At 38.5% G+C, this 19,315-nt stretch overlaps 3 protein-coding genes across 5 annotated transcripts; 1 reads left to right on the top strand and 2 right to left on the bottom strand.

Annotated features, from left to right (window-relative positions):
* Positions 1 to 71: 71 nt before the first annotated feature.
* On the bottom strand, positions 72 to 5,272 carry sephs1 (selenophosphate synthetase 1). The gene is made up of 10 exons (XM_087797113.1): positions 5,239 to 5,272; positions 3,704 to 3,826; positions 3,526 to 3,622; positions 3,296 to 3,399; positions 2,057 to 2,164; positions 1,833 to 1,987; positions 1,665 to 1,755; positions 1,500 to 1,599; positions 1,189 to 1,401; positions 72 to 1,063 (listed from the first exon to the last, which is right to left on the bottom strand). Exons 2-10 carry the CDS (start codon positions 3,797 to 3,799, stop codon positions 849 to 851), a joined length of 1,179 nt encoding a protein of 392 aa, XP_087653239.1. The 5' UTR covers positions 3,800 to 3,826; positions 5,239 to 5,272; the 3' UTR covers positions 72 to 848.
* A 485-nt stretch (positions 5,273 to 5,757) lies between these two features.
* On the bottom strand, positions 5,758 to 11,241 carry bend7 (BEN domain containing 7). 2 transcript variants are annotated; one of them, XM_087797115.1, is made up of 10 exons: positions 11,001 to 11,241; positions 10,594 to 10,638; positions 8,781 to 9,086; positions 8,572 to 8,685; positions 8,350 to 8,501; positions 7,041 to 7,145; positions 6,857 to 6,974; positions 6,691 to 6,804; positions 6,559 to 6,612; positions 5,758 to 6,076 (listed from the first exon to the last, which is right to left on the bottom strand). In XM_087797115.1, the coding sequence occupies exons 1-9, from the start codon at positions 11,062 to 11,064 to the stop codon at positions 6,563 to 6,565; spliced, it is 1,068 nt and encodes a 355-aa protein (XP_087653241.1). In that variant the 5' UTR covers positions 11,065 to 11,241; the 3' UTR covers positions 5,758 to 6,076; positions 6,559 to 6,562. The 2 variants fall into 2 exon arrangements, with proteins under 2 accessions (XP_087653241.1, XP_087653240.1); XM_087797114.1 differs by having other exon boundaries at positions 8,350 to 8,504; positions 11,001 to 11,239.
* Positions 11,242 to 12,284: 1,043 nt separating this feature from the next.
* Positions 12,285 to 18,157, top strand: prpf18 (PRP18 pre-mRNA processing factor 18 homolog (yeast)). Of its 2 annotated transcripts, XM_087797878.1 has the most exons (11): positions 12,285 to 12,416; positions 12,802 to 12,879; positions 13,017 to 13,043; positions 14,155 to 14,256; positions 14,880 to 14,993; positions 15,353 to 15,499; positions 15,620 to 15,688; positions 15,755 to 15,895; positions 15,972 to 16,043; positions 16,108 to 16,263; positions 17,114 to 18,157. In XM_087797878.1, exons 1-11 carry the CDS (start codon positions 12,351 to 12,353, stop codon positions 17,192 to 17,194), a joined length of 1,053 nt encoding a protein of 350 aa, XP_087654004.1. In that variant the 5' UTR covers positions 12,285 to 12,350; the 3' UTR covers positions 17,195 to 18,157. The 2 variants fall into 2 exon arrangements, with proteins under 2 accessions (XP_087654004.1, XP_087654005.1); XM_087797879.1 differs by lacking the exon at positions 13,017 to 13,043.
* The last annotated feature ends 1,158 nt before the right edge of the window (positions 18,158 to 19,315 follow it).

Genomic DNA, 19,315 nt, shown 5'->3' with positions numbered 1-19,315 from the left:
CGAGTGTTATTTAGGCTCACATCACTGCATCATGTGGTAGAAACACAACTGTCAAGTCAATAAGACACAACCATTTTAAGGACGTTCTTTATTTTTGCGAGGTGGTGTGGAAGTTATCGTCATCCCAAATATCACATAACTTAAAAAAAAGGTCGTCTTTCACAAGCCTCGTCTCGAGGTTCAAATCTCTTGGACTTGGCTGATCAGTTCTGAGTGCAAGCTACATTATTGGTTTTTCGAAAGAGAGGACAGACGGTGACAAAAATCTCCAGCAGGTTCCTTTTCAGCATTATGGTGGACTTTGATGAGATCAGTGCCAGAGTAGCTAAAACCAGCCGTGTTGAATGTGATTATTTATTAGTTGAAGTGAGATCAATACAAACGTAATTAAAAAAAAAAAAAACGGGTCACTCGTCTTCCTTCAAGGCATCAGTTATATGGATGAACTAAAAACTAAACTGTACAATGTGAACAGAAAAAAGCCAAAGACTTGAGAAGAGTGAACAGTGTCCACTCCCCCGCCAGCAGCTGCCTTCCACTCAAGCACTTTTTACAACAGAATTTTAAAAAGACACAAAAAGGCAAATGGATTTTGGGGTTTTTGCACATTTTCTTACCAATTGTTTTATTGGGGAGCTGCAGGATGAGTCTTTCGGGGCGATGCGGTGGGGGGTGGGGGGGTCACACCGGCCGAGCAGAGCAGTTTATTTTTCCATGATGATTGACAGAAATCCAGTCTTCTCCGTGTGCATGCCGTTCTTCGCTGATGCTGCACTCTCTGGGATGGATCACAGTTTGTCTAAAAAATCACTCGGGCAGAGCACTTGGGCAAATGCAGGACGAGAGGATTAGGAAGTCGCACCGGGCGTCGGGTTGACATTCTGGGTCGCTGCCTGCGGCGCCACCTCTATGATCCGAGGTTTGTCGATGATGCGGGCGGTTCGGTTGCCTTTCTCCACGATCCCGATGATCCAGGCCTGGTGGCCCTCGCCGTATTTCGGGGATTTGATCTCGGCGCAGAAGCGTGCGGCTTGTTCGCGGGGGAGGCAGATGAGCAGACCACCTGGGGATAAAAAAAAAGAGGAGATGGAAACCAGTTCAAGGTCAGATCTTCAGACTCTAAAAAGCCTTCTCCACTTAGTTCCTCTGCCAAGACCAGCAAATTGCACTCTCACTCGGATACCTCACCTGATGTTTCGGGACAGGTGCCGTGCATGAGTCCAAACATGTTCCCGCAGGCCTTGGATACGGCGGCCATCTTGGCGAGCACCGGGAGGTTGTGGATGACGAAGGAGACTTCGCTGCGTTGTTGCCGGGCCAGAGTCTGAGCGTGGCCCAGGATTCCGAACCCTGTGATGTCGGTGGCCGCGTGAGCGTTGAAGGTGTGCATCAGACTTGCCGCTATAAATAAAGACAACAACAAAACAAAAAAGAAGTTATTTCTCAAACCTGACCTTTTACTCGTGGAACCATCTCTCCGGTGACAAACTCCCGTCCACCTGTTCTGTTGAGTCGAGCCATGTTCATCATGGCTTCATGATAGGCCAGCTCCACGTCCTCCTGCGTCACCACCAGCTTGATCTTGTTCCACTTCTCTGGCTACGAGACAGAGGTGAGCATCAGGTTTACCGTGTCGTTCAAATTAAGTTAAGAATAAAGCGTACAATATCAAGCCACTGATGAACTGCTACTGCAACTTGTGTGCCTAATGGTTTGGTTAACACCAGCACGTCTCCTGGAACTGCATTATCTGGCCTGTGGGGTGAAAACAACAAGATAAGAGTGGAATTATAAAGTAAATATCTTAAGATTAATCATCACAACTGTCTTACATGATGAATTCATTGGGTTGACACACTGTCGTCGCGACTCCTCCCATCACCACCCAGGGGTTCAACACCGTCTGTCCTCCTGTAACCGAAGTACCCGCCTCCTCTGAGGCGTCTTTAAATCCCTGGATGATCATGGGCATGACTTTATCTCTCTCCTGCAAACATGAGCAAAGTGTCAAGTCTTCTAAAAGGGACTTGTCTATGACTTGCCCAAATGGTGTTACCTTCTCTGACATCTTGTTGCTAACGCCCAGTAGCATTAAAAGGTTATCACATTCTGTCACTCCCATGGCGTACAGGTCACTTAGAACATTGGCACAAGCGATTCTCCCCTGGAAAATATGCAAACAATTTCAGCACATGACAAATAATAGGCCTCACAACTGTGAAATGTGACACCTAAAGAGTTTCAGAGTTGTAATAAATGAACCAGATTATTGAGAAGACTGTCTTCTCTCAAGTTAAAGGAATAATTCACCCAGAATTAAAATTTCAGTTACAGGCAGAAATGTATGTCTATATGATGGTCCCGAACACGCCCACTTTTCTTCATCCTCCTTGTATAAAAATACATACTCAAAAATATCAAAATACCTCCATACTCATGGTCTGTTTTGAGCCTCTTCTAATGATTCTTGACATGAGAAATTGTTTGGAAAAAATTATTTATGTCATTATTTTTAAGTTTGTTTGTAGCCGAAGCTAAAAGGCTCCCATTGTCTACTGTCAACACCCGATGTTTACGAGTATTTCCTATCTTTGTAGCATGTTAGCCTTTTAGCTTCTGCTACAAACATGCTCCAAATACAGAAAAATGTCTCTTGTCAAGGCTCCATTACAGAAAAGCAGTACGGAGATATCGGGATGTTTTTAAACGCGTTTCCGGTTCCATTGTCATATGAACATACATTCATATCTAACTGCACAAATACATAGATTACTCTTAAAAAACTCCCAAACGTAAGTCGACATGAGGATGAATAGAACATGATTGAACTTTGAATATTTGGGTGAACTATCACTATAAGGACAGGTGCACATCAATGCCCCTCATATGTATAATAACGCCCCTTTAAGGACGGCGGGAATATTGTCAAATTTTATTTTACAAAAGGAGATCAAGTCTCGTTTCACCATGATTTTATTGCTTCCCAATTCCGACAAAAAGCGAATTATACGATTCACAAAGTTACGCTGTAGGATGATGCAAAATTACACATGCTCTAGCTACATTAATTTATTTCCTTCCATACTCATCACAAACATTTATTATTCATCATTAAATAAATAAGAAACATACTAATAAACCTAATGGAGGACGTAAATAGAATAATTGTGTTGTGTTCAACTAATTGTACTGAAAGTAGCACCTTCAACAATTACCAAATCACTCGGGATCATATAACCAGGGTAATTTAAATCAAAGCATCCATTTAAAAAGACAAAAAGAAACGCTGCCATACCATCATATAGGGGTCATCTACAATCGGGTAGATATAATCTGTTGTCTGGACGAGTGAAAGGCCACCATGTCTTAATGGGATTACACAGGTATCCATGCCTATGCCTGAAGAGAGAGAGAGGGAGAGAGAGAGAGAGAAAAAACAACACATTTTCATTCATCTTTTCAAATACAAGCATTTTCTCCATAAAGTTTAGGTGACAAAGTATTTGTTTTCCGTCGAAATGTTACCTAATCGGGGCATCACTGCTCCAAGGAACTGTTCATCTTCTTGATAGTGGTTCTCCTGTAGAGTTTCTAACAGCTTCTCTAAAACCTCTTGAGGTACCTGCAGCCACAGCAGAGCAACAGTTGATCAGTAGAGGTTGTAATTGTTTGGTTAGTAATAATTCAAGTGGAATATACAAACCTTGCATCCTGTGCCTTTGAGTTCAGCAAAGCGTGTGAGCCTGAAGTTTTTGTCAAGCTCGTAGCTTTCGGGGTTAAAAGCCTCCCTAACCGACATGTCTGTAGAAACTCTGGAGCCTGACCGCTGCACAGAACATCAGATCAGAAGATGAGAAAATAGTATTCATTTGAAGGCTACATTCATCTTGAAGTATAATCATTATTCATGTTTATAACAATAGGATGAGTCGCCCTGTTAACATCTATTTTCACTCTGTAATGAGTTAAACAATTTAAAATAATGCAAAGTGCAATAATAAAAAACTAAGGACACAATTGTTTATTTTGACCACTGGCTTCTATTCACATCAACTGTATTGTGTCGTTTAAATCATTGTTAGTAAGTAAGTAAGTAATATTTGTAGAGCACTTTTCTATACCAGGGTCAATAAAGCGTTTAAACAATCAAAACAATACACAATAAAATATATATATTTAAAAGGTCAAGATAACACAGAGAACACAGGATTGTTAATGTCAAAAGTAAGTAGTAATGAAAGTAAATATGAACCCATGTTCACAAAATGTTTATTTAAAAATTCAACAGTAAATGTATTGAGATTCTTTTTTGACATATTTTCTGTTAAATTAGACTGTAATGTACCTTTGACACAAATAAAAATATGTTATTAACGGAAATGGTTACAAGCCTTCATGACTCGCTGTATACATGATACACGGTATCTAATATTTGTTGCACAACTACTACAGATTCTTATCTGTCATATTTAGTTTATTTTGCTAGAATTTTTTTCTTCTTTTTTTTAAAGCGAAAACATTAACAGTAGTTTGATGAAAGTACATTTGTGTTCATAGGAAATTGAGTATTGGATCTAAGTGAAGTTAATGATTCAATAAATGGCCCATTTGTAAAAGTGGGAGTGTTCCTGGAACACATCACTCCCTCGTTCATTCAACCCTCAACACCGGGACCACATCAAACTTCATCTGTCATTGTTACGAGCTGCTCCACGTTCACTTCATCGTCAGCTTCTCGCACAAGTGAAACACCAGAAAAAAAAAAAACAACGATCAAAACCCATCTTTATATTCGTGTTTACATTTTACACAATGTTGTTGCCGCAGCTAGCATTTGCTAACCCCGGCCGATCCAATGCACCAGCAGCAGGGCAGGTCAACAAAGAAGCGATAGCAACCGGAGGCGGTCCATTATTATTAAAACATTCATTGTGAAAAGTTAACATCCCGCAGGAGGATCGCGACACGAACCGACCGCACATGTTCGGTGTAAGAACTTAACGTAGAGCGTCGAACAAAAAATGTCGGCGGGGGAAAAAATTAACCCTTTGCTGGCCGCCGCCATGCGATGTGTGCAACACCAGCGCGAATAAGAACAAAACAACACAAGAGCGAGCGGCTTGTGCGACACTTGCGCTGGTCTGGTGCACCAGAGGTGGTTATGGCCGCACTCTAGGCGATTTTAGGGCCAAACTGGAGTTATATTCGTGCAACATTTCCCCTTTAATTGTTCCTTACCAGCTTCAGTCAGCGGTGAATCCCAACACAAGAGCGGGGACGGCGGCAGAACGCACCGCCGCCAGAATCGTGTGTCCTCAGATATCGCCTGATCAAAACGAACACAGTTGCTTCTCGTGGCGCGTTGAAAAGGCCGGGATATTTTTGGATCGCATCGAACATCGTTTCTGAACTATACAACACATGGATTTACGGTATATATACTCACAAATATTAAACACGTTATTTGTGATTTTAATAGGAAACGCACACGATGGCTAAGGGTCCTCGGCCTGCACTGTGGCGGCTCTGACATCCCCTTTAAGGAAGTGTAAGCTATGGCAACAAAATATATACAGAGGAGTGTACCTTTAATTTTCCCTCCAACTTGCACAACATCACATATTTTTTACAACATCTGTCGATCGATAAGATCTATCGTTTATGCAAATACAATTTATTAATGTCGTATTACTGTTGAGAGAAAAGCCATTCATTTCATCCCCTTTAATTAAATAGACACATCATCATCATCGATTATTTTACAACATAATAATTTAGTTCATATCTGACCAATTCACAGAAACATACGACTGTGATTTTTATTGAGTTTGTACAGCGAACATTTATTTGCGTTTAGTTTTTTCCAATGATGGAAACCAAATAGATTTATATTGGAGAAAAGGTGGATGTGCAGCAGTGAGTCAAAAAGGCACATTGAACATACATCACAACATAAATTAAACATTTTTTTCTAATAGCAATTATTAAAATGTGACAATAATATGAGACTAAAAAGACAAAATTGTGATACATCATACATTCTCTTCCACCTTTTTCGACGTGTTGACTCTGGGCTCTGAAAGAACAAGAGGATTTATACACATATGTATTGAAATTAATGGTATTAAAAAAAAAATATAACCACTTCTATGTACAAATTATAGCATCCAGGTGAAATATAAAAACAGGCAACGAATTATGTGGAAGTATATCAGTGCTATCAGAACATCTGAAATGTAAACACTTTTATTTTGAAGTGTTGTTTTTAAGCATTTCTCCTTCTTTTTGACAATTGATATATTGAAAAGCTAAATTAGTTATGATTGAACAATTGAATTCAATATTTTTTCCTTATTAAAAGGTTTAATTTGTTTTTGATTGAATGATTGAATTCGATTATTTATATACTGAATTTCCCCCCTTCTAATAACTGCATGACATGACAAAGACACCGTCAAATCAAAAGAAAAAGTATTCAGTATCATACAGTCTAATAATACAACAATAGCATCTTTATTTCTGTGGGTGCATGTTTCGTTTCCTTAAAGAGATTCCCACCTGCTCACAGAAAATTCCTCCTCCTCCTTTTTATAAGTGTGGGGTCATCTTTTTCTGCAGCATCAGAAAGGTTAATGACAAACTGAACTCAGTTGCTCCTTGAATAATCTTATCTTGTACGATTCACTCCACCTCGCTTCAGCCTCCTGCGGGCAAGTTTGATCTGATCTTGCAGGATTTGAACCCAGTCCCGCTGACTGGGAATCTTGGGGATCTTGTGCTCAGTGCAGTACTTCTCTGTGAACACTGGACACACATGTCAGTGATCGCTTATAAATGTGGTCAGATGTACTTTTACCTTTAATGGCGCCCACTATGTTCTGGTCCAGGCCTTTCCGTTTGTCGTTGAGCCCTCTCTTCCTTTTTCCGTTCGGTAAGGAGTTGGCCAAGGTGGCGTCGTTGAAGAAGGCACACACCTGAGCACAAGTTTACTTTCCTAACCTCTGTGATCGTGATGGTTGGATAAAAGAAAACATAGTTACCAGTTTTCTAAACAGAAGACTTCCGGAGCGAGTGTAGTTGACCAAGATAGTCTTCAACTGGGCTTTTGAAATAAACACATCGAAGTCCTCTGCGAGACGCACAGCCTGAAAGTCAAATACGTGATTTTACTTCTGGAAATACATTTAACCGTCTTTTTTGCTTTTGCCTTTGAACAATATGATACATTTTATTCTTTACTACTAGCTATATTTATCATTATTTATTATTGCACCATCTTGCAGTAATATCATAACAATAGAGGGATCACTAAGGTTTCATCCATCCATCCATCCATCCATCCATCCATCCATCCATCCATCCATCCATCCATCCATCCATCCATCCATCCATCCATCCATCCATCCATCCATCCATCCATCCATCCATCCATCCATCCATCCATCCATCCATCCATCCATCCATCCATTTATTTTACCGAAAACACAGTAACCGGAATATCAGCAAAAGACTTCTACAGTAGCTACCAAATTAAAAGTGAAGACATTTTTCACACCTTATCTGAAATAAACTAGTCTAGGTATGAAAATCATGGTGACACAAAACGTAATTATTAATTATTAATAAAGCAAACAATAGAAGTAATCAGATATCCATTTTTTCTTTTTCTTGTTTTTTAAAGAAAATATGAACAAAGCCAGTTCAGTTGATATATCTAAGGGTTCCATGTATAGGAGCACCATAATAAATACCTTGGAAAAGTGCAGTCTGGGGGCCTCTTGTGGCCGTCTGTCTCAAGATATTTGACCCTCAAGAGGCAAGATTGTTAATGATTTCTCATTTAAATATTTTAACACTAATTTCCATCATATGTGTGTTTTTAATGTAATTGTAGGTAATTAATGTAAAATTAAATTGTTTTTATCTTAAATTGCTTTGGCTAACTTGGTGCTTGGATCTGTTTTTCTATTTGTGTTTTGTTTATAACACTGGCAATAAACATTTCTGGTGGATATTTTAAATGTTTATTTTTTTATATTTATTTTTTATAAATTTGTTTTAAATATTTTTCTCTTTAAAATTTGTTTTTTTATTTACACATATCAAACCTCATATAGAATTCAAACTAGCATTTTAAATATTTCTTTTCTATGTACTTTTTGCATTCATTTTAATATGATCTGAATTATGAAACTTTTATTCTGACAAGCATTATTGCTGGCCACCGAAAGCAGTGGAAGTATATTATTTTGGAGCTTATATGGAAACGTAGTTGTTCATCCCTGACACGGGAAATTAGAATAGGTATAATTTAATGTGTGTGTTCTCACTCGACACTAACACACTCACCGACTGTAGTGTTTCCTGAGGCTCTTTCAGCTCCGACGAAAGATATTCCTGTGGCGACGCAGGGACCTCATTCGACGAGTCCCCTTTAAAATCCTCCTCCCTTTTGGACGACGCCTCTGGACTCAGGTGGAGCGACGCTTCCGGTTCGAGTCCTTCTAAAAGTGAAAGAACATTATCAGATCCACGCTCCAGTTTCCTCTCACCTTTGGAGACCACACTCACCTTTCTGAGCCTGCATCAGTCTCCTCATGGCCTGCAGCTCGTACAGAATAGAATTTAAAGTGCCTTTGCAGCTACATGTGCAGCAAGTGTGCTCCTGGACATGATGGGAAGCGGCTGAAAATTCATTGGCAAGTTAGAGATGGTCCAAAGAAATGCTCTTGCTCAGCCTCCTTAGAACATTTTTGCCTGTTTTGATGAAATTTACTCACCATTAATGCCACGGATGCTAACGTCCTTCCTTGTGCTACAGTCTGCGGATCTCATGCAATCATGGTTATCACTGGGAATGAGGTCGGAGATGTTTGATGATGATGAAGCTCCGGCACTCACTGTACAGCTGCTGACCGTCTGGTTCTTTGAAGCTGACTGCAGACCAGCTGCCGGTCTATCCCCTGGTGAAGGACCTTCATGATCTACTTCCACTCGCTGGTAAACCCTGCTGGTCTTGTCGTTCAGAAGCCTCATCATTCCTGTGATCTGCTTCTTGATCTCCATTCCATCGTCCCCCAGCCACACTGCAGCGAAATCACCAACTTCATTTGAAAGTAGCCTGGAAGAATTGTGGGTCACGAGCTCAGCATGCAGTGGAAGGTGGTGGCCAGTGTCCTGTTCTATGCTGTGGTGTGTTTGGGTGGGAATGTGTCATGATCTGGTGGTCTGTTCTATGTTAATCTTTGTATCCTTTGTCTTTGTTATTTTTATTTGGTCTATGTTCTTTATCTTTAGACTTAGATTGTATCATCTTGTTCTTTCTCGTTATTTCTTTTTGTTCTTGTTCTGATTTTATTTGTATTTTTAATGAAGAATTGCTGTATTTGCTGTGGCTAATTGGAAAAAAACAATTTAAAGTAAAGTTCTAGAATAAAGTTCAACCTAATCTAACCTAACCTCTAGTTTGTAACCACTATAGGAGAATCTGTAATCTGTAATTTTGACACTTGGATAGCTACGATTAAGTAGAGCTATGCACTATTTAAAATATTATGTATTTATTCTGTTTATTCTATATTGCACTATTTTTAACTTATTAATATTTATTTTTATACTTTTTATGTATACATCTTTCTGCTGTGTTTTTTAACGGTTGCCAAGCAACAAAATTTCATTGACAGTTTCACTGCTGTGTTTTCTGTGCAATGACAATAACAGAAAGTCTAAAGTCTAAAGTCTAAAGTCTAAAATCTAAAGTATACTGTGACACTTCAAAAGGCTCTTCTTCAGGTGCTAAAAAGCATCTTCTTCTACGTCTTAAATCTACTTCGTCTTCTATGGTTTATTCTTATTACCTTCACCAAGCAGGTGATGTGATCATCTGAGTTATCTGTCAGTAAAGTCCCTTTAAAGGTTTTAAACAGATTCCAATGAAACCTTAAATTTTGATTTTGTACCGGAGTTCTGGATACAAAGTGGATTCATCGAAAGAGGACTGGACAAAGCAAATTTGTTGTTTTTGTTTTCCCAGTCTTTGCTACATCAGGAGGTTATGTTATTATGTGCGTTGATTTGTCTACGTCTGTAAGCGAAAAATAACGTAACAAAAATTGAATAATGGATTTCGATTAAACTTTAGTGGACGAAGTCTACATTTTGATGGTGTATAAAATGACCATCTGAATCCATTAATCATCTTAAGACATGTGAGCTATACATTTTGTAGGTATTCAACATTTTTATATTGTGAAAAAGTGATCAAATTGCTATTTTTAAAAGTTACAATTAGGTGTAAATTAGCATATTGATAGTGGGGCCTGTGCTTTTCTAGTTTGGACATTTCTTTTAAGCAACACAATACGTTTGGGTCAAAAATAACTAAAGGTTCATTCATAGATTAATTCAAATATACCACATTGAAGCAACAAAATGTAACATTTTGACTACTTTCTTTATTAAATTTGTGAGCAACCACAGGATTTATAGATCTGCCAGGCAACGTTGATTAATTTAACAGACCTTTTTTTGGACGTGAAATTCCATGAATGACACAGACGCAAATAACAATTACTTACTTACTTACTCACTTACCATTGTCAATTTTGGACTCTGTTTCTTTCACCGGCGGGTCACAGTCTGAAACAAAGTGAAAACATTAAACACACAATTATTTTGTTGAGTCAATGTTGAACTCCAGATCTTTCCAGAGACACACACTACATGTTGAGGTAGCCACTCCCGTCCTCAATGATGTCATGAAGGATCCACCACCTGTAGGCATCTAAAGCTGATTCATCCACAACACAACCTCCTCTATGTTGCATGAAGGACATGTTGGAATCGAACCACCACATTACAGACTTTACATCAGATTGTCATGTGTGTTCTCGCCCTGACATATAACGTCAGATCTTAAAAAAAAGATTGTTCCTCTTTCATGTCTCCCGACAAACACGCAGACTCACAGCCCTCCTCTCATCCCTCCATCATCACTGTACCTTCATCCGTGACCAGTTTAAAGCTCTGTGACTTCCGTCTCCTCTTCCTCGATCCAAAATCCATTTTTTCCTCCCCACGTTTAAAACCCCGCGTCCGTGGAGTTTATGAATCCCACGTGAAATCCTGCTGATGTGACACCTCAGATCCACGCGTGTCCGCGCACGAATACATCCTTTTATGTTAATGTTAATGTTGGAGGTTCAACTGCGTCGCCGCTGCCACCGTTTCCTGGCGTGACATCATTAAAGACTGTTTTATTCTAAATCCCTTTGCGCCACCTGATGGTATGTTCTCAGCATAAAGGTCAGACGTCTGCGAGTGTTCAGGGAGAAACAATCTGATCAAAATCACACTTGAAGTCAAATATAATAACGACAACATCGGTGTTTTGGACAACATTTAAGTTTGATATTATTTTGAAATTAAAATGATTAACATGTAAAATATACGTGAACAAAGCACACGTGAGAAATTAACGTCGATTCAAACACAAAGTGGGCAAAATTCTACATTAAATCGCGAAAAAATAAATTTCACCTACGTGATTTTTATAGCTCCTAAAACCCACCGTTTAAGATGAAATACATGTTTAGGTTTTGAAAAACTCAATTTTAGAATCAAGGACATAAAAACTTGAAGAAAAAGCTATTTCTAATTAAGTTTCTCTCTTTAAAAAAAAGAAGAAAAACAAGAAATGTTTACTGATATTATACTACAGCGGAATATATTGTTTCGATTGCATATAGTTTATATGTATATCATCATCAACATTTTTATTATTTAACGGGATTATCCGTCTGATGTCCGGATTATGAATATCACAAAATTAAAATTAAAAGTTAGTTTTTGTATCCTTTGTCTTTGATCTATGTTCTTTATCTTTAGACTCAGATAGTATCATCTTGTTCTTTCTCTTTATTTCTCTTTGTGCTTGTTCTCATTTTATTTTTATTTATTTTTAATTGAAAAATTGCTGTATTGCTGTGGCTAATTGGAAAAAAACAACAATTTCAATAAAGTTCTTCCTAACCTAACCTAATCATTTGTAACATATAATGTATATTTGTTTTATTGTATTTATTTATATTTAATTGTATGTCTCATGTTTTAATTTAAAAGATTGTATATATTTTTTGATTAATTAATTTATATTTATCTTTTATTCTATAATGCCTGCCATTACAAAATAAATCCTGTCTTGTGTTGGAAGTTTTATTTTCATGGCTTTATTGTGAAAGATTTACCGGCTCCACTTTATTTTTTTAAAGACGGTACCATTTCATTTCCGGTTGGGTATTTCTGGAAGATCTTCACGACGCCACCAAACGGTGTTGTTGTTTAACAGTAAAATGGATATTATTAAAGCTGAAATCGCCAGAAAGAGGAAACTCCTCGAAGATAAAAACCTTGTCGATGTGAGTATCGCGAAACTATTTGACGTGCTAACCAGTTAGCATTCGTGCTAAAATGTTTCAGCACGAATTGTTTTCCAAGTTTGTGTTTGTTACGCTATTTTATTTGTTTTTTTGTCACACACATACAACATTCATGTCGTTAATGTTTAAAAGCAGTGCGTCGAACCTTGGTAGGATTGTCAAACACGAACTGTAAGCGTGCTAGCATGTGTGCTAAAAACATTAGCTTCAACGGGGGAGACACGTTTCCTGATTTAGCTTCTTCAATTGTTCAATGATTTAAGGTGCTAAGTGACGTGCTAAGATATTAGCATTTTCCTTTTTATTGGGTCTTTGTAAGCGTAATGTTTAATTTGTGCTGAATTTCTGGGGTTTTCTTTTCCAGGACTCCAAAAGGTTCTTCAAAAGGTCTGATCTCGCACAGAAAGAACATGAAGATTACTTAATACGATCTGGTTATAAGGTTTGTTTTCACCATCACATCATACATTTTTTTTGAGTGACAATGTACTCTCTCGGTCAAGCCTGATCAGCTAAGTGGAATTTAGTTGTGACTCTCTTCACTGTATTTCTCTTCAAACTCTGCTGTCGCATCTGTAGGTACAGCGTGAGCCTTCTCACAGCCAGGTATGGGTTTGCCTGGTGACAGTTGTGGCTAAATGCATGAACAAAGATTTCTTAAGGCTTCGGCCTCCTTGCATCGATTTCAAATATGATTTGATCCATCTTAAAGTGGTGCATTCTATATTTATCTTTGGTGGCAGCCACAGTGGACAGTATTATTGCCTAGTTAAAGTGATGGTTCACCCAAGCTTCACTCATTTTCTACTAACCCTTATGTCGGGGTTGGGATTTTTTTTTCAACGTAATGAGTTCCTTTTTTGATTTCTTGACAAAAATGTAAGTCAATTGTAATGAAGAATTTGTCGAGTAAACCTTAATAAGTCATTGTATTTTAAGTTTGTTTTGTTTGTATTTTGGATGGAGATGAAGATGTCGTTAAAATGGACTTGCATTTTTGCCTATAACTCTAAAAAGGAACTCTGAAAATAATCCCAACCTTTAGTTGACAAGAGGGTGAGTAGAACTTGAGTGCAGTTTGAATTGGTTGAACTATCATTTTAATTGAAATGTTCTCTCAGCATTGGCATAATGAATCAATTAAGTACATATGTAAGAGTCAACATGTATGATTTTACTCTAACCAGCAGTTGACATGTTTTGTATTTCATGTTAAAACAAGAGAACAAGCAATTGAAGCTGTCACCCCAAAGAAGGACGCATCTTATCTGAGCATGGGGTGTTAAACCAGTACATTTAAAATGTTTAGTTCTTTTTGTTTTGCACTTACAGTATGTGTGACTTTTTATTTTATTTCCAACAATCAAACCAGTCCATGAAACCTTTCATTTGTTCTTTATGTTTTTAACTTGCATTTCTTATTTTCTTTCTATGGTGTTCTCAATTAAAGCATTGTGTTAGTTTTTTTTTCAAGTTTCTCTTAGATTTTGCTTTATTTGATTCATAATCTAAAAGGGCTGCGATGCATGTATATTTTATGCATGTTTATTTGCATTTATTCCCATATACATTTTGGTTTTGTCGATCTACTTTTGTCAGCGCCTTGATTGTGTACATTTTAGGGATCACTCTAGTTATATCGACTCCATGTTTGATATGTGACCAAGATAGCTTGTTAGTTCACTTTCTCTAAAATTCCCTAATTTCCATGTTTTAGGTCACCAATAAGGAGGAAGATGAGCCCTCCCCATCAGCCAATCCTATATTGGAGATGGAACTTGCAGAAGAAAAGCTGCCAATGACGTTGTCACGACAGGAGGTGAGTAAAACATGTTAATGTTTTATTACGTCAAATTTAAATCGATTCAGACTTAATGATCAAATTAGTTTGAAGTTCAATTATTTTCAAATACACTGAGTTTCTTTAAACTTGTACATGCATGTATAGATGCGTTTAAACCTTTGCATTAGTTAAATTATCTCACAGAGACTAAGAAATAGTGATGCAGAGATCGGACTTTTATGGTTTTGATACTAATACCTCATCTTTGATTATCGACTGATACCGAACCAGTATCGGTATTAACTTTTTTGCTCTAATGTGAAATAACACTGCTCATGCTTTGGATAAAAGTAAAAAATGACTGAATATAGAAGTACAAGGTTGGTCTTAATTCAAATAAGATGTTTAAATGTTTTCCAGCCTTTAGAGAACATAAAGAAAATACTGTTAAATTATGAACTTTGTTTTCCATATCACCTGCCAAAAACGATGATGGACTGTTTAACAATATACTTCCCTGCTGTTTTCAAGCTCATAAAGTGAACACAAAAATTCAATAACTGAACTCCTAAAATACTTTTTTTTGTAGGATAACGTATAGTAACAAATGTTTAGAATCAAATGTGGAACTTCTTAATAAATTGTTGTCTGTCTTGTAGGTCGTCCGGCGGCTAAGAGAGAGAGCTGAACCCATCAGACTCTTTGGAGAATCAGACTACGAGGCCTTTCAGAGACTCAGGAAAATTGAGATGTTAACGCCAGAAGTGAACAAGGTAAGATGGCCACACGTTAAACACCCCCCAAATGACCTCAATATTTGATACACTGCACAGGTTGTAGTGTATTAAATTGTATATAAACATACTGTATTCATCTAAATGCATCTTTTAGTGAAGGCAACAATTGTTTATCTCAATGCAATAATAACTACATGGAATGATCCACAGACATTTTTTCCGATGTGTTGTTTTCTCTGAATTCATCATAAAGTTCTATTCATTCCTTGAATCAACAAGCTCTTTATATCTCATTGGGTTTTAATTTTGGATGCATTTATGGTAAAGAAACTAGATTTCTTTCTTGTTTTAATGTGTTAAAACAAACGATAAGTCAATCACTTTTCGATGTGCAGGGTTTGAGGAACGACCTGAAGGCCGCCATGGACAAGATCGACCTGCAGTACCTGAATGAAGTAGTCGGTGGAATTGAACCTGGAGAGGTGGACACGCAGCACGACCTGAAAGTGCACGAAGAAAACACAACCATCGAGGAACTGGAGGTGAACTGATCTGACCTGCTCTTTCCAGAGCATCATTATTTTTTATTGGTCACATTTGAAACCTGAACAACCTGCTGCATTAAGAAGCACAGATGTATGATTCTGATGATTCTCTCTCAGGCTCTTGGCAAGAATCTTGGCAGAGGAGACGACCACGGAGACATGGATCTCATCGACAAGTTCCTGAGGGTAAGACCGATATCTGTTTTTTGTTCACCTCCATAAAGTATTTTGCTGACTTTTTGTGTCCTCCAGTTCCTTCTGGGTGTTTGGGCCAAGGATCTGAACAGCAGGCAGGACCTCGTGAAACGTAGTGTCCAGGGAAAGCTCGCCAGTGCCACCCATTCTCAGACCGAGTCTTATCTCAAACCTCTGTTCAGGAAGCTGAGGAAGAAGGTAGAATCCAGGATCGGAACATATAAATGTCTTCCTTTTGGTGCGTTACTCACTGCTTCGATGCATCTCCCTTCAGGCTCTATCAGCCGACATCAAAGAGTCCATCACAGATATCATCAAGTTCATGTTGCAGAGGGAATACGTGAAGGTTTGATCTCAATTTTTTTTACCTCTTCAGTGTGGGCTCTATTTTAAGATGATTTGTGTGTCAGGCCAACGACGCGTACCTTCAGATGGCGATCGGAAACGCCCCCTGGCCCATCGGCGTGACTATGGTGGGCATCCACGCCCGTACAGGTCGAGAGAAGATCTTCTCTAAACACGTGGCCCACGTGTTGAACGACGAGACTCAGAGGAAATACATTCAGGTGAGGAATCGACACTTTAATTACAGCTTTTCATTTGTTTTTTATATGATCATAGATTTGTTATTTTAACCCTGCAATGGATGAGCAACTCCATATTAGGGGGATGTTTGTCAAGAATCTGGCGATACAATGAATACCATGATACAGGGGCGTTGATACGATATACTGTGGTACTGTAGCAACGAAAATATATTTGTGGTAAGACTTGAGCGCAGGACTTACAGACCATGTGACTCTTGAAAAAGTCGTAATCTCTTCATTTTTAAAACCAAATAAATCTTCCAACATCATCCACAAAGCGTCAACTGTATCCTCTCGTCCTCAGTCATTGCTGGGATCTTGCTGGAGGACGTAACGACTGAAGTTTTACTTGCAACACAAAAATGAACATATGCAGTGAATATTTGAATGTTAATTGTAAATTATATTATTTTATTTTACACACACACACACACACACACACACACACACACACACACACACACACACACACACACACACACACACACACACACACACACACACACACACACACACACACACACACACACACACACACACACACACTGAAATGTAAAACATAATAACTATGGTTCAAATGTTATTTGAAAGAAAAAAAAACACGTTATATTTAAGTTATTTGATATTTTCTCAGACCTCTTGTCAATATTGTCATTTAAACTTATTTACTGCGTAATGCTTTCAACATCTACTCGTCACATGCACACACACTTGCACAAAAAGAAACTTCCTCATCATCCTAAATGTTTTCTGGTTGTGTCTTCACTTTTCTCCAATGATGCGTATGAATCGTTAACCAAGTTAAGAAAACATTTTGTTTTCCTTGCAGGGTCTGAAGAGACTCATGACGATCTGCCAGAAACACTTCACCACCGTCCCGTCCAAGTGCGTGGAATACAACGCCCTGTAACGTCGCTTCAGCCGATCTACAATCATGATCAACCATCAGACAAACCACTGTGGAATTTTGTCTTTTTTATCAAATCTTTCGGCTGAAACAGGTTTGCTTTTTCTTCTTCCAAAGCTCAAACAGAACATTGTCTCGGTACATGATCCGTGTTTTTGTAAGTTTTATTACATAACTTTTTATCAACCATCATCTTTTTTTTTTTTTAAACCAATTTTTTGCTCACCTGGAATAAATTATTCTTTTCCATGTTTGTTATCCAGCAGAAAAAATGAGTAGAGAAATGCTCGGTTACATCTGCATCACCCAGAGCATTGATGCAAGACCACACAGTGGCGCTCGGTTGCTATTGGTTACCTTTTTTTCTTTCTCCTGTTTTTCTGAAGATGTAAAACGTCATTCTTGACCTTATGAGAGTTTGTAACCATGGCGATTCAGCGGGTTCCTTATGTCACGGTGTGTGTGCCTGAAGTAACATCGTCGCACGTCACTGCTCGGGCTCAGCTGGACCGTTTGATGCAGACAAATGGAGATGCTTTACTTGGAAAAAAAAAAAAAACACAATAAAAGACAAACACTCTTGAACTCTCCGGACCTGGATTCCTGGTTTATCCGACACGCAGCAGCAGCACAGACCCGGCTGCCCTTGAGATACACGAGAATTCTGGCTTTTGTCCAGTGAGTTCTGTTGCCTCACCGTAACATTTACTCAGTCAAGGTCCTGAAAGTGGATGTTTGAAGAGTATCTGGACTTCTTTGCTTGTTTTTCGTCACTGGCTGAGTGGTTTTTATCAGCAGAGGAATGTTGCGTTTATAGGAAAGATCCAGTGATGCAAGTTTCACTTTGTGCGGCTCCTGCAGGACCTGCTTGGCGTCATGGTTGAGCGCCACTTAATGTTGTTGGTACGTCCACGGAGCTGTCGATCTGTTTGCAAAAAAGCCTCATTAAAAACATTTTTTTCTGGATCACCATCTGGATTTAGGAAGGTTTTGAAGGTTCCTCAGTCACTTGGATGGTTTTTAACCTTCATAAAACACAGAATTTGAAACTTAAAAACGCCATCATTTTATCCTCTTTTCTCTCACTGTATCCTCCCTCTCTCTTCTCTCCATCCATCTGTCTACACGCCCGATCCTTCCTCCCAGCCGGTGACAGCATGAGTCTGGTTCTGCTCGAGGTTTCTGCCTTCTAAAATGAAGTTTTTCTAAGTCTTCCTTAAACAGTAAAGTGTCTTGAGATAAGTTTGTTATGATGGAATTGGATCAAATCACCAAAAATAAATCAACTTCCATGTGACTTATGACATTTATTTAGTCAATATCTGGCAATGGTTGCTAGGCAACATTAGAAATGCAGTTTGAGATGCAGTTATGCTAATGACATTGGTCCAGTGTATTTGAGATGAGTTTCATTAGCCGACAAACTCCAGATTCATGGACGGATGATTAGCATCTCCATTAGCAACTGCATTCATTAGCACAGAGTGAGTTAAGAGGTTTGCTTCGCCCTGTTTTTTTTTGTTGATGTTTTAACATTCGATATTAAAAGGTTAAGCAAAATTTGGAAAGATATGACAAAAATATTGGTCTTAAGAAGGTAAAACAAATTGTTTTTAAAAATGTTAAGAGAAAAAAGTAAATGGAAGAAGGAAAAGAAGTTGCTAAAAACTAAAAATAAAAGATTAAAACTCTGGGAGACAGTAAAGAAGGGGAGGGATTTCAACATTTGCACCTGTACAAGAAGCGATTGCTCAAAGGCACATCAGAACTAAGGCATGCTGGTTATTGGACCGGTGAACCTCACTGATCTCCTTCTGTCCTCCTGGATCAGATTTGTATTCGTCTTCCAGCAGAATTCTTCGCCGGCCTCGCTGTGGGTCTGAACTGTAATTAGAGCTTCCTTTTCTTTTCATCCGGACCGGCTGGACAGGATGACGGTTGCCAGGCACCTGAGCAAGAGGTAAAAAAAAAAGCAATTATCTGAGGAGAAATCACACCAGCTCTTGTTTGTCCCCCGAGAGCCACCTCTGGAGATCCGTCTCTGCTCTTTCATCAAGCATTTCTGTAGCGAGACGCTCTGAGGATTCTTCCCAGAATTTTCTTCTTCTTTTTATTCTAGTCAGA

Source organism: Callionymus lyra, chromosome 8 (assembly GCF_982586985.1).
Source record: "Callionymus lyra chromosome 8, fCalLyr1.hap1.1, whole genome shotgun sequence".
In the NCBI taxonomy this organism is placed as follows: domain Eukaryota; kingdom Metazoa; phylum Chordata; class Actinopteri; order Syngnathiformes; family Callionymidae; genus Callionymus; species Callionymus lyra.
This window is presented reverse-complemented; position numbering and strand designations above follow the sequence as displayed.